The 15,982-nt window shown below is 40.9% G+C and overlaps 1 protein-coding gene across 1 annotated transcript; it reads right to left on the reverse strand.

The window, feature by feature from the left end:
- Positions 1–209: 209 nt before the first annotated feature.
- Positions 210–15,691, reverse strand: LOC126286663 (uncharacterized). Its single transcript, XM_049984885.1, has 3 exons — positions 15,602–15,691; positions 6,622–7,849; positions 210–226 (listed from the first exon to the last, which is right to left on the reverse strand). The coding sequence occupies exons 2-3, from the start codon at positions 7,835–7,837 to the stop codon at positions 210–212; spliced, it is 1,233 nt and encodes a 410-aa protein (XP_049840842.1). The 5' UTR covers positions 7,838–7,849; positions 15,602–15,691.
- Between the last annotated feature and the right edge of the window lie 291 nt (positions 15,692–15,982).

Consider the following 15,982-nt stretch of genomic DNA (forward strand, 5'->3'; position numbering starts at 1 on the left):
ATCGGTCAAATGTGGTGGGAGCACGTCATATTTAATAAAAGCAAGTTTAATTTGGTATATAAAAGATGAACACATGTCCTTGAGTCCAATAATAGTAAAAGAGCAAAACGTTTATGTGTTGTTATTTCAGAGAAAGAAGTATTTGATTGACAACTCGGTAAAAGTGTTCGACAAACCATTCAAACCGAATAGTATTGCAATATCATCTATTATATCATGCAGGCAGCTAAAACAGAGCGGAAAACAAGAATTAATGTTTATCAAATACGTTTGGAGTGCCACTGGATGCCATACAGAACTACTTCTCACAGTCGTGTGCTATGACGCGTCATTACACAGGCAAGCGGCACAATTTATTTTAGGTGCTTAATAACTTGCATCATTAACCTTTATTTATCCCGTTCTTAAACTGTGGGATTTTATTTGAGTGTCTTATTGCGTAGTGTGATTAAGAGAGAGAGCGTATGTTGCTGACGTGCCACTTACGCTTCCCTCTGACAGATAGGAAGTGATACCAACATTTTGCCAGAAAATATTTTTTTGGTTGGGAAAATGGGATTTGTGACAGTCGCTAATATATTGTTCTGTGCGATTAATTTTTTTTCCAGAAGAACAGGCTAGTTGAAATAGGCTTCACTTTATTTGTCATACCCAACTAGAAAGCAAGTACATTCGGAGGGGGGAACAAAACAACAACGTTTTAGACAGTAAAAAGTGTGCATGCGTCTTTTCTAGCTGTTCATTCTGAGGGTGTGTCCATTGACGTTCATGTCATGTGTAAAACTGCATGGCATTCGATTAACTTTGAAGAAGCAGTACTGCATTCATGACCTTTGACGGAAGTCCGTTTATGTTTCTGACCATAATTAGAAAAAAAATTCTTACAGTATTTTCCTTTCTTTTTGGGTGTTGTGTGTTTACTGTTTCTTATCTTCCCAGCGGAGTCTAAAAGTCTCCTTGGTAGTCTCTGTATGGTTTTTCATTTGGTATGTATTTTTCCCCATTTTAATTGTTCATGGTTTCGATTCAGGAGCGCAGCTATTGTCATTTCTGCTCTCTTTCGACTTGTTTCTAAGCTTGAGGACACAACTTCTCTTGCCATTGCCTTTTATGTCCACTCATATGTTATAGTTTTACCAACTATATAAGTCTAGGGATACGATGTAGTTCGATGTTTTGTGCTTGTATTAACCTGTTAATTTCCTTATCTGAGGAAAGATTTAAATATTTGTTTCTAGCTCAGTGACTTCAAAGTTAACATAAATGTCAACTTCCCTGGAGTTTCGATACCACTCAGCTAAATCTGCTCCCCCAGCTATACTAATACCATAAAAACCAGGGAAGAACATTTACTTGTAGGGCTCCCCATAAGCAACAGATTATTGTGTCAGTGTGTTACAGATTGTGTTGAACGACTGATACACTCGTACCCACAATATGAATTCAGGGTGGATCGTAGGGGAATTAGGGAAATTTGGGAGAGGGAGGGAGGGAGAGAGAGAGAGAGAGAGAGAGAGAGAGAGAGAGAGAGATGGTTCAAAAGGCTCTGAGCACCGAAAAGGGAAGTAGGCCTATATCACTAACGCCGATTTGCAGTAGAGTTTTGGAACATATACTGTATTCGAACATTATGAAGTATCTCGAAGGAAACGATTTACTGACACATAGTCAGCACAGTTTCAGAAAACATAGTTCTTGTGAAACACAACTAGCTCTTTATACTCATGAAAAAATAAGTGCTATCGACAGGGGATGTCAAATTCATTCCATATTTTTAGATTTCCAGAAGGCTTTCGATACCGTTCCTCACAGCGTCTTCTAACCAAGCTGCGTGCCTGCGGAGTATCACCTCAGTTGTGCGACTAGATTCGTGATTTCCTGCCAGAAAGGTCACAGTTCGTAGTAATAGACGCAGAGTCATCGAGTAAAACAGAAGTAATATATGGCGTTCCCCAAGGAAGTGTTACTACTCCTCTATTGTTCCTAATCTGTATTAACGGTATAGAAGACAATCTGTGTAGCCGTCTTAAATTGTTTGCAGAAGACGCTGTCATTTACCGTCTTGTAAAGTGATTAGATGATTAAAACGACATGCAAAATGATTTAGATAATATATGTGTAGCGTGCCAAAAGTGGTAATTGACCCTGAATAAGGAAAAGTGTGAAGTTATTCACATGAGTACTAAAAGAAATCAGCTAAATTTCGATTATGCGATAAGTCACACAAATTTGAAGGCTGCAAATTCCACTAAATACTTAGGGATTACAATTACAAATAACCTAAATTGGAACGATCACATAGATAATATTGTAGGTAGAGCAAACGAAAGACTGCGATTCATTGGTAGAACACTTAGAAGGTGTGACAGGTCTACTTAAGAGAGTGCTTACACCACGCTTATCCGCCCTATTCTGGAGTACTGCTGTGCGGTGTGGAATCCGCATCAGGTGAGACTGACGGATCACATTGAAAAAGTATAAAGAAGGGCAGCTCGTTTTGTATTATCGAGAAATAGGGGAGATAGTGTCACAGACATGATACTTGAATTGGAGTGGCAATCATTAAAACAAAGGCGTTTTTCGTTGCGACGGAAACTTCTCATGAAATTTCAATCACCAGCTTTCTCCTCCGATTGCGAAAACATTCTGTTGGCACCCACCTACATAGGGAAAAATGATCATCACGATAAAATAAGAGAAATCAGGGCTCGCAAAGAGAAATTTAAGTGTTCGTTTTTCCCGCGTGCCGTAGAGACACAGCTTGAAAGTGGTTCATTGAACCCTCTGCCAGGCACTTTATTGTGAATAGCAGAGTAATCATGTAGATGTAGATGTAGCACTATGGGACTCAACATCTGAGGTCATCAGTCCCCAGAACTTAGAACTACTTAAACCTAACTAACCAAAGGAAGTCACACACATCCATGCCCAAGGCAGGATTCGAACCTGCGACCGTAGCAGGCGCGCGGTTCCGGACTGAGGTGCCTAGAACCGCTCGGCCACCCCTGTCGGCAGAGAGAGAGAGAGAGAGAGAGAGAGAGAGAGAGAGAGAGAGAGAAAGAGAGAGAGAGAACCAGTATGCTTATTATTATCTTTTGTGGTACGCGGGTGACTGGGGAGGTAAATAACAACGTAATGCATAAATACATTTACTGTCATTAATCGTCAAGCTACTTCATAAATTTTGGTACACACAGTAGGAATTGGCTGCATAAAATAGAGAGCTACTATAATTGATTAAAACGTTTTCAGAGGTCTATATTTTCCGAAGTATTACATGTACAAATGTGATTGATGCATGAATAGAACCACGTTTGCATTGTGTTCACCAGTTGTTGTTACGAGTGCACTGTCTTGGCAAATTGGCGACCAAACAAGAAAAGAGCTTTCGTGTGTCGCAATAAGCGAGATGTTTATCTGTTGCCTTCCATTTGCCTGGAAAGATTAATCGCCACATTGGGAGAATGTGTGACATCGAAAATCCTCAAGGAATTGTGGCTCGTTTCCTGCGCAATGTCACACACAAAACTATATGGACCGTTCTTTTGTGAGAAGACTGTGACAGGTATCATATGCTTCGGTTTGTTGCAGTTGTGATTGTTTCCACTGCTGATTGCTGATTTAGAGACTTTTTTCTTCCAACAAGACAGCGCAAACCCTTCACTGGAGCATCAATGTTCGTCGCTTCCTAAACGACGAACTTCCGCATTGCTGAGGTCGTTTAGTGATGAAGATGATGTGGCTTTGTTCCCTTGGCCTTCCACTGCTTTACGTAACGCCTTGTAACTTTTCTTGTGCGAGGGAGGGGGAAGGGCGAGGAGGTTTCATAAGGGACAGTGTTCATGAATCCCACTGCTAAGGATACGAGAAACGCGCAGGGAACAGGTCAATGCTGCTGTGTTGAACATAGACAGGACGTTGCTACATATGGTACGGAACGAATTTGACTACCACATGGAGGGTGCCATGTCAGTAGACAAGCACTCATAGAACACGTGTAGAGTGGAAAATGCAAACTGGGTGAGTTTACGATTCTCTTCATGCATCAGTCACATATATACATGCAATACTTTGGAAAATATAGAGCTTTGAAAACGGATGATTCAATTATAATAGCGCCATACAGTATTTTAATTTGATGGGAAACCGTAGAACATAATAGTTAACTTCCACATCTTTCCTGACCATCGTAACTACTCGTAAAAAAAAGGAAAAGAACACGTAGCTGCTAGCATACTTAACAAAGAAGAAACGAATCGCATGTTTGACATGCTGCTCACTCTCTGCACTTACTGGCCTCAATAGATTGCCAGCTGATGGTTTCCTGTGAATCAACTCTATAAAAGGGTCAACAGCATTTTATGACGTTCATGAAAGCTGATTTCGGATCTTCGTTCAGCTATTAACGAACCATTTCCGTGGCAAAATTAACTTAATGTCATATCCAATTCTGAAAGGCATATAAAACGACTTATTCGTACTAGCAGGCAAACAATTGGAAAAAAAATCAACAGTTTCAAAAGACATTAATAAAATCAAAGTAATAATATCTACAGCAGCATTCTTTGATTTAAGAATTTCAGAGGATTCTCGGGACTCGAAGATATTAGGAAAGTAAGGCAGATGGTTAGAAATGTTAATATTACGTTAGAAATGAAAATCTAAACATTTAAAAAGGGAACAGTGAAGACAGGAACAAATAATAACATTTATCTAACACATATGTTTATTTACTCTTCATCCACAACAGTTACGGTAATACAGAGTTTTACAGCATAAGTCAAAGACTAGACAACTTTAAACAAGTAAAGCTAGGAAGCAGTTTGTGTTGAGTTCTTGCGTGAACGGAAATATTCCACAAAGTTTCAGAGCTTTTACATTCAACATTTTCTTTCAAAGACACTTAGTTATTCCTCATTTACGCCCACTTCAGGTGCTGGCAGGAGACTAGAAGTTTGAGAAAACCCAAAGTAAAACTTAGAAACAGCTACGATCCCACGCTAAATAGGTTTCCCGGAGATCTCACTTCGATTGATCGTTTCTCTTCCTTGTTGCCGCTGGCAGCTCCTGGTTTAAACTTATCGATTTGTTCACATAACTGCGTCATTGTGGACTGATCGACAGGGAGCTTAAAAGGAAATCCTAGTTGAGCTGAACGTTTTCTCTCAGATGAAGAGGACTCTCCGAATTTGATACTTTTGCACATCTCCTTTATGCTCGACATGTCTCCAGTGAAGATAGAGCTCAACGCTTCGAAACTGATTGGGCTACCGCCACCTGAAGATGAAGATCTCACTTCGATTGATCGTTTCTCTTCCTTGTTGCCGCTGGCAGCTCCTGGTTTAAACTTATCGATTTGCTCACATAACTGTGTCATTGTGGACTGATCGACAGGGAGCTTAAAAGGAAATCCTAGTTGAGCTGAACGTTTTCTCTCAGATGAAGAGGACTCTCCGAATTTGATACTTTTGCACATCTCCTTTATGCTCGACATGTCTCCAGTGAAGATAGAGCTCAACGCTTCGAAACTGATTGGGCTACCGCCACCTGAAGATGAAGATCTCACTTCGATTGATCGTTTCTCTTCCTTGTTGCCGCTGGCAGCTCCTGGTTTAAACTTATCGATTTGCTCACATAACTGTGTCATTGTGGACTGATCGACAGGGAGCTTAAAAGGAAATCCTAGTTGAGCTGAACGTTTTCTCTCAGATGAAGAGGACTCTCCGAATTTGATACTTTTGCACATCTCCTTTATGCTCGACATGTCTCCAGTGAAGATAGAGCTCAACGCTTCGAAACTGATTGGGCTACCGCCACCTGAAGATGAAGATCTCACTTCGATTGATCGTTTCTCTTCCTTGTTGCCGCTGGCAGCTCCTGGTTTAAACTTATCGATTTGCTCACATAATTGCGTCATTGTGGACTGATCGACAGGGAGCTTAAAAGGAAATCCTAGTTGAGCTGAACGTTTTCTCTCAGATGAAGAGGACTCTCCGAATTTGATACTTTTGCACATCTCCTTTATGCTCGACATGTCTCCAGTGAAGATAGAGCTCAACGCTTCGAAACTGATTGGGCTACCGCCACCTGAAGATGAAGATCTCACTTCGATTGATCGTTTCTCTTCCTTGTTGCCGCTGGCAGCTCCTGGTTTAAACTTATCGATTTGCTCACATAATTGCGTCATTGTGGACTGATCGACAGGGAGCTTAAAAGGAAATCCTAGTTGAGCTGAACGTTTTCTCTCAGATGAAGAGGACTCTCCGAATTTGATACTTTTGCACATCTCCTTTATGCTCGACATGTCTCCAGTGAAGATAGAGCTCAACGCTTCGAAACTGATTGGGCTACCGCCACCTGAAGATGAAGATCTCACTTCGATTGATCGTTTCTCTTCCTTGTTGCCGCTGGCAGCTCCTGGTTTAAACTTATCGATTTGCTCACATAACTGTGTCATTGTGGACTGATCGACAGGGAGCTTAAAAGGAAATCCTAGTTGAGCTGAACGTTTTCTCTCAGATGAAGGGGACTCTCCGAATTTGATACTTTTGCACATCTCTTTTATGCTCGACATGTCTCCAGTGAAGATAGAGCTCAACGCTTCGAAACTGATTGGGCTACCTCCACCTGAAGATGAAGATCTCACTTCGATTGATCGTTTCTCTTCCTTGTTGCCGCTGGCAGCTCCTGGTTTAAACTTATCGATTTGCTCACATAATTGCGTCATTGTGGACTGATCGACAGGGAGCTTAAAAGGAAATCCTAGTTGAGCTGAACGTTTTCTCTCAGATGAAGAGGACTCTCCGAATTTGATACTTTTGCACATCTCCTTTATGCTCGACATGTCTCCAGTGAAGATAGAGCTCAACGCTTCGAAACTGATTGGGCTACCGCCACCTGAAGATGAAGATCTCACTTCGATTGATCGTTTCTCTTCCTTGTTGCCGCTGGCAGCTCCTGGTTTAAATTTATCGATTTGCTCACATAACTGCGTCATTGTGGACTGATCGACAGGGAGCTTAAAAGGAAATCCTAGTTGAGCTGAACGTTTTCTCTCAGATGAAGAGGACTCTCCGAATTTGATACTTTTGCACATCTCTTTTATGCTCGACATGTCTCCAGTGAAGATAGAGCTCAACGCTTCGAAACTGATTGGGCTACCGCCACCTGAAGATGAAGATCTCACTTCGATTGATCGTTTCTCTTCCTTGTTGCCGCTGGCAGCTCCTGGTTTAAACTTATCGATTTGCTCACATAATTGCGTCATTGTGGACTGATCGACAGGGAGCTTAAAAGGAAATCCTAGTTGAGCTGAACGTTTTCTCTCAGATGAAGAGGACTCTCCGAATTTGATACTTTTGCACATCTCTTTTATGCTCGACATGTCTCCAGTGAAGATAGAGCTCAACGCTTCGAAACTGATTGGGCTACCGCCACCTGAAGATGAAGATCTCACTTCGATTGATCGTTTCTCTTCCTTGTTGCCGCTGGCAGCTCCTGGTTTAAACTTATCGATTTGCTCACATAACTGTGTCATTGTGGACTGATCGACAGGGAGCTTAAAAGGAAATCCTAGTTGAGCTGAACGTTTTCTCTCAGATGAAGAGGACTCTCCGAATTTGATACTTTTGCACATCTCTTTTATGCTCGACATGTCTCCAGTGAAGATAGAGCTCAACGCTTCAAAATTGAATGGGTTTTCTGCTCGCTCTGCAACTGTGTGTTCTAATTGTCCCTCTTGCTTAGGTGAAAGTGATAGTAATGTTGATGGTAGAGCCATGCACTGGCTGCATTGCAGTGCCTCCAACAGCAGTAGTATCAGTACAACAATCTTCATTTCCGTTGAGATCTGAAAAAGTTGAAACATTAGTTGTATTTATAGTCTTTGTAGTTATTTGTTTCATATTTTGTGTTTTTGAAATATTTTGCTGGATAAAGTCCATCCTTTTTATATGAAAATTCAAGTTGTAACGCAGTAAAATCTGTAATTCTGAAAGGAAGAAAGAAAGCTAAGTTTCATTTTACAACCCAACGACTATCTACCACTGTAGACCTCTTTAATCACTCAGTTGAAGGAATATACTGTCGAACAATAGCGAACAACCTGAGGGGGAAGTACTTATATCCAGCTCTGATTTCTTCTGAAATGTGTGTTAAAATGTCCGCCGTAGTTCTTGGGTTAGACATGGGGTCCAGTATTTCAGGAACTATGGCGGGCATTTTTATCAGTGACTTTGAAGATAAAGTTCTAAATTCTGACCAAAACACTATGGATAAAATTGTTTATTACAAACGTTATGTAGACGACACTCTGTTACTTGTCGATGTTTCCCGTGAGGACATTGAGGAAATAGTAAAAAAGTTCAACGACGCACATAATAAAATAGAATTTACCGTGGAGTATGAAACTGACAATTGTTTACAGTTCCTGGACCTGAATCTAAAAAAGCAGGGCAACAAACATGCGTTCTCCGTTTATAGAAAACAAACTACGACTGATGCCGTGATCCCGAATGATTCATGCCATCCGCAGGCTTATAAAGAAGCTGCTTTCCATAGTCTCGTGCATAGGGTAGATAATATACCTATGAGTGAAAAAGATAGGGAGACTGAAGTTAATACCGTTAAGAGAATAGCGATGAATAACGGTTACAGAATAGATATAGTTAAAAGACTGTTACGGAAAAGTAATAAGCGCAAAAAGAATAAACATGATGGACAGAAAGTGAAAATTATCACGATGCTATACTACGGAACAATCTCACAAAAGATAGCAAATATTTTTAAGCCATACGATGTCAAAATAGCTTTTCAGACTAATAACCTAGTGAGGTATAGCCTTACGCACGATATTGGCGAGAAGAGAAATACGTATGAAAGATCGGGAGTTTATAAGATTCAGTGCAGAACTTGTGATGCAAAATATATAGGGCAGACAGGATCATTCGCGATCCGGTATAAAGAACATTAAGATGCGTTGAGGTTAGGAAATTATGACAAATCAGCTGTGGCGAACCATATATATGAAACAGGCCATCCCCTTAATAGCATAGAAGACAACGTAGAAATATTGCATATAGAAAAGAAAGGGAGGAAACTTGATTTACTAGAGGAATTCGAGATAGCTATCCATGAAAAGAAACAAAGCAATATTCTAAATGCACAAGATAATTTTAAAGAAATGAGATTTTTTAGCGGGTTTTTAGAATTATTTTAGGGCAGGTATGCGACTTTAAACTCGTAGCATGTCACTGACGGAGTTGCGAGAGGCTAACGATGGCAGACCAATGCAATAAGGAAATCAGGCGCCCAATAGCATAGCGTTACCGTCAAGCACACGGCTGTAACCACGCCACAACACCTAGGCACGTCAGTCCACAACAGCTCCCGAGCCGGCGCAGTGCGACAGCATATTTGGTAGCTATGGGACGGCCATCGACTTCTCAACAACTTCAATGTAACACGAGGACCCACAGTCCAATATACTTTTAATTCTGTTTTACTCTATGGACTTCCCAACTATTTGTGATGGTATTTTGTCTTTTTAGTCCGTTTAATTTTATGACATAGACTTTACAACCTGATTATGAGAGCATCGTCTCTTGAAACGCGTTGTTAAAATATATGTATAAGAATCGCGGTTGAATGCTAACAGTGATAACCTGGATAAAAGATGTTAAACTAGAGCATCTACAAAGTATCTCCATTTCCAAAGATAAAAATGTTAATTTTAGAATTAGGAATAAAACAAGAGGTATTATTTCAGTGTAAATTCTATGTAAGATTATTTTACTAAGATAAGTTATAGATAAATTACAACAGATGTACGTATAAGAAAATAACGGAATAATAAACTTTTGTACATATTCCAAAGAATCTTTTCTTTAGTAGATCCTAAATTACAAACAGATAAGATATAATAGTAATATTAAGCATGTGAGTGAAGCAGCTGTGATTATACAAAAAAAAACCACAACCAGAGAAATTATAGTAGCTGAAATAATGGAAAATGGAGCATTTGAGTCAGAGGGTAGTTCACTACATGGTTTGTGGGATTGTGACTAGTATCTGCAGTTAGAAGTGGTGAGTAAGGGAACTGTATCTGGTCATTCAGCACTAAGCTCGGGTTGATGGAAATTAATTTCCATTTTTTTTTCAAGATAGTTCATCTTGCTTCCTTTATGGGTTGTCAATAGATGCACTTGCTTAAAATCTTTGATTCAACAAAATTTCACTGCACTACATACTTATCTTTATTCCTTATGATGGTCTAACAGCCGCAAATCGGTTCGTGTAACAAGTAATAAATACTGTGGAATATTACACAAGCGTTGTGTGTGTTTCATTCATAACACTGAAAATACTCTAATTTATAGATTTTCTGCAACAAGGCGGGGGTAAGAAATTGAATTTAAATTAATGGTCTTAACGAGTTACACGGCGACAGACTATTTCTTATGAAAAAAAGCTACAACGCAAATTTTTAGAAGTAATTGAGAAGGTAAAGAAGGGAATAGGTTTGTTACGTTATACAGATGTCGCAGATGCACCGTATCCTTACTCGGAGTTTATAAAGGGTTTGACGGTGGACTTCCCTTAGACCAACGTGCATAGTTGTCTTGACAGCTTCGTACGCAACGTGTGGACACTGGAATCTGCAGCACAATCTTACTGCACCGAGCGAGATGGCACAGTGGTTAGCACACTGAACTCACACTCGGGAGGACGACGGTTCAACCCCACGTCAGGCCATCCTGATTTTAGCTTCCCGTGATTTCCCTAAACCGCTCCGGCCAAACGCCGGGATGGTTCCTTTGAAAGGGCACGACCGGCTTCCTTTCCATCCTTCCCTAATCCTATGAGGCCGACGACCTCGCTATTTGGCCTCCTCCCCCAAACAGCCCAAGCCAACCAATCATACTGCTAGGAATGGCGAGTTTTCATTACTGCTAGTAGTGTCCACATACCTGGGTACCTGGATAACTGTGTATGCTACGTTGTGTTTACATGAAGCTAACTGCCTTGCCCCAGTGGTAGTACCGGTTCCCTTCAGATCACCGAAGTTGAGCGCTGTCGGGCTTGGCTAGCAGTTGGATGGGTCACCGTCCGGGTCGACCGAGTGTTGTTGGCAAGCGTGGTGCACCCAGCCTTTGTGAGACCAATTGACTGAGAAGTAGCGGCAGACGTCACGAAAACTGACAACGGCCGGGAGAGCTGTGTGCTGACCACTGCATCTGCATCCGGTGACGCCTAAGGTTTGAGGATGACACGGCGACCGGTCGGTACCGTTGGGCCTTCAAGGCCTGTTTCGGATGGTGTTTTTGTGTTTACATGAAAGTTTCTGATGATGTCGACTGGTTCATGATGGTTGATTACACTCTAACCGAGAGACACACATCTCGTTTCTGGAGAGGCACGAAACAGAAGTCCAGTGGCAAGGTGTCTGTACGCGGAACTATTTCCAGGGAGAAATTTATGAAATCACGTCACACTGCAAAAACTGGATGGCTTTTCCCGTGGTACGTGATCCTTAGATCAGATCCACGGGGAACTCTTAAGACCTCGCAGTGTGCCAACTATTCAGCTGGAGGAACCTGTGTCACAGCGAACTGAGGATAATCCCAGAACCAGTACAGGATTCATAGCCAAGGAAATAAATACTATCAACGTCAATGCGTTCAACGCATCATTTCAAGTATTAGAGGGAAGAAGAGCTATCAGTTGATGATTTTCCCCTGTTCGTTGACTTATCCCAATGGTATATACAACAAACTGTACAATCTCTGACATCTAAATGTGTGTGTTGTTTACTGACGAAGCTGCGTTCACAAGGGAAGGAATATCCAGCAGCCACAATAGCCATGTCCGGGAGTTGCAAAACTCTATGTAAATCGTGTGTTCCACCATCGACAGAAATTTGCCATCCGACTGGACCCTTTCTTCTGCCTAACACTCTCAGTAGAAAAAATTAACATACCATCACCCGCGTAGTACTGCCAAAACTGTTGGAGACCATCCCGCTAGCAGTGAACTGTTCCGGTTCCAGCAAGATGGAGCCCCACCACACTTTGCTCTTGATATTAGAGAACATTGAGATGGCAGTTATAAGAGTCGAGGGGCATGAAAGGGAAGCAGTGGTTGGGAAGGGAGTGAGACAGGGTTGTAGCCTCTCCCCGATGTTATTCAATCTGTATATGGAGCAAGTACTAAAGGAAACGAAAGAAAAATTCGGAGTAGGTATTAAAATCCATGGAGAAGAAATAAAAACTTTGAGTTTCGCCGATGACATTGCAATTCTGTCAGAGACAGCAAAGGACTTGGAAGAGCAGTTGAACGGAATGGACAGTTTCTTGAAAGGAGGATATAAGATGAACATCAACAAAAGCAAAACGAGGATCATGGAATGTAGCCGAATTAACTCGTGTGATGCTGAGGGAATTAGATTAGGAAATGAGATGCTTAAAGTAGTGAATGAGTTTTGCTATTTGGGGAGCAAAATAACTGATGTATGAAATGTAGACTGGCAATGGCAGGGAAAGCGTTTCTGAAGAAGAGGAATTTGTTAACATCGAGTATAGATTTAAGTGTCAGGAAGTCGTTTCTGAAAGTATTTGTATGGAGTGTAGCCATGTATGGAAGAATAGGGGAGAAGGGGAGTTTGTGGCACAGTTTGACAAGAAGAAGGGACCGTTTGGTAAGGCATGTTATGAGGCATCAAGGGATCACGAATTTAGCATTGGAGGGTAAAAATCGTATGGGGAGACCAAGAGATGAATACATTAAGCAGATTCAGAAGGATGTAGGTTGCAGTAAGTACTGGGAGATGAAGAAGCTTGTACAGGATAGAGTAGCATGGAGAGCTGCATCAAACCAGTCTCAGGGCTGAAGACCACAACAACAACAGACAATTTTTCCCCAGATTCTTGGATTGGCAGGGATAGGACTGTACAGTGATCACCACGTTCTCCAGACCTCACTCGTATGGATGCCGTTTTTGGGCGATACACGAAGCGTTTGGTGTGCGAGCTACAGGTAGACACTCCAGAAGAGTTAGCTAGCCGTTTGGGTGAAGCTGCAGCCATTATTCATGAAACACCTACTTGTTTTGAGCGTGCTGGACAATCATTAGCACTCAGATACCAGTTGTACATTGACGAAAACGGACTGCATTTCCAGCAACATCTTTAAAACAGTCTTAATTACACGGCAGTCTGATCACCATATCTGAACGCCCCTAGCCTCAAAACGTTCGTGGATCCGTGGCAGAGAAATGGTGCATTAAGACATTTTTGTCAGAAGAAAAATATTTCTCTCCTATAAACACTCCAAGATTTGGTGCACTTAGTTTCTTACGCCCTATATAAATTTTCACCTTTAAAAATCTGTAGTTATAACGAAATCAGTGTTGTGACTATACAAAAAAAAAGAACGGGTGCACTGATATAATGAGTTTCAGCTTACTTTATTTTCTCATTGGCCTTTCAATATGTTGGTCCTGCGTAGCGCTCAAATCTTTGTAAGAATACAGACAAAGAGACGTAATACTTTGAGCTGGTTTTGAAACTTTTGTTTTGATCTTCTACAGAAATATGGTTGATCCAGTGTAACAGACTACCTAGATCTAAGGCTTTGGCTCTCATCCAGTTTAGAATAAGATCACTAGGTAGGCCAGAAAGATGACTCGAGCGCAAATGGCGACGTTAATTGTCCGTGCCACTTTTCGAAGACGCCATTCCGGCGTTCGCTTTAATCGATTTGGGAAACCGAATGCGCACTTAAATAAACTACGCTAATTCGAAGCTAGTGGATCATAGATGAGAAATAATCCGTCTGCATAGATAACAGCATATGAAACACTCGGTCTTATAAGTTACGCTCTCTCAAGAGTTTCTAGGCCTGAGATTGCTGCAAAAAGACTTCAGTGTAAATGAATTCAGTCCCTTAATCCGAATGTTTTCCCAGATTTGGTTTTTCTTCCTTGAAATATGAAAATAAAATAAACCGATCTAAAAGTGCTGTTACGGCGAGGTTTGGAGCTAAAAAGTTTCTGCGTTATGTCAGTCCAGTACCGTATTTCGATAAGATGTATTCCATAGGCAAGTTGCCCGTATTATATTAGAAATACCAGTAGTGCCATCAGTTTATCTGTCGGTATTATAGATAAACGTCAGAGCAAATCAATCCATATACTGATCTAAAAGTGAGAGGTGTGAATGAGTGAGTGAGTTAGTCAGAGAGAGAGAGAGAGAGAGAGAGAGAGAGAGACAGAAGCTAGTCAGTGGTCAATATCTGAGGACGGTGAATTAGTGACTTCTAGCCTTTACAAAGTAGATTTGGAATTTAAAAGAGTATGAACTTCGGTAGGGGGCAGCCTGGAAGACTCCATATGGGGAACAACCCATGTCAGCGAGTCATCTAGTAAATACAGACGAAGACAACAAGAAGACCCGCAGCAGTGAGCACAATTTGTATCTTTTTTTTTGTAAAGGAACCCATATCGAGTACTGCAATTCGTCTTCCAAAATTTGTGTATATGCAGTATTTGGCAATGGATTTTGGTTTCACTGAATTCTGGAGTGTGTTAAGCATTATTGTTAGGTTTAGTGAAATGAATGAAATGGTGATTCGTTGCTTATTAGTAATAAAAAAAAACATTTTGGGCCTTTATTGAAAGGCATCTCCCTTAGCTTTAATGCTAGAAACACCTGTCTGTGTTAGGGTATTCGTTTCACATGAACTTAGTGCTTTGAGGGAAGTGGAAGAAAAGCAATAACGGAATGCTGTCTTTTATCATGTAATATTCTCTCAGAGTTAATCCGTCCCTATTAACCTTGATGACAGCAATATGTTTAACTCCATTCTTCCTTTCTTCCTATGGGCTTAATTGTATGAGATTTTCTAAAGAAAATAATGAGCTGCATCTTCACGGTTTTTTTACGCTGTACTTTGTCCGTTATACTCACAATTGGACTAAAAGGCATCTGCCGTAGGAGACGAAAACGTTCAGCTGGAAGTGGGAAAGAATTTTTTTGAAGTATAAAAAATATTAATCGCGTTATTGTGAAATCTATAGCTTGCTTTCAGTTACCATCTTTATGAAGTCACGTTTTTAGAAGTTAGGTGCACTTTTTTTGCAGTAACAGAATTACAGTCTGTTAAGTGGTGTTGAAAAATTATTGCATACTAAAGCTAGAAATTGTTGCATAGTGAAGCTAGAAACTTCAATTATAGATAAGGAAAACGAGCTCCTGTAAAATGCAACTGCGCTATGGAGAGAGTTGTAATACGTGTCAGAGAAATTAGAATCGGGGAACACAAGACTAACATCCGTTTACAAACGAAAAGAGTTAAACGAATAGCAAGTTTCATCAGAATGCCAGTTGGCTGTCACATCATTCAAGGGACAAAACAGTTGGCTAGGGAACAGTAAACTGTGAATTTATTGTTCATAGAAATATGTTTAGCATTTAATAATGTCCCGTTATAAATTTAAGTTAGATAGATACGTAGTGCAACAATATGTACTGGAGGTGAAAATAGTAAATTGTAAATATGAGGAAGCGACTGGTGTATAATGCAATGTTGTTCTACGAAGACTTACCAGTAGTCAATCGTGGTACAGTCTTCGACAGCTGAGCTACCACTGACCATCCACCGAGCCTCCTACAGCTTAAATACGCTTCTGAAAAATTCGTGCGCCATATCTTGGCCCGCCCACCGGAAAACATCGACCTGTTCTTATCATCGTGCATAGGTACCTTCTGGCTAATAGCACGAGCAAAAGTCACCGTGTAACTTTCTACCATATTTTGTGGGGCTTTCATAAAACTTGCGGCAGTCCCAGCCTGCATGTGTCACCAGCGCGATAAACGTACGCAGAGGACCCACTTCGCGTACAGCGAAACTTATTTACTCGTTACCAACGTCAGGGCGTAACGTGATACCGTAGTTCAAGCGAACTAGCGGTGATCATATGAGGTCA

Source organism: Schistocerca gregaria, chromosome 1 (genome assembly GCF_023897955.1).
Source record: "Schistocerca gregaria isolate iqSchGreg1 chromosome 1, iqSchGreg1.2, whole genome shotgun sequence".
In the NCBI taxonomy this organism is placed as follows: Eukaryota; Metazoa; Arthropoda; class Insecta; order Orthoptera; family Acrididae; genus Schistocerca; species Schistocerca gregaria.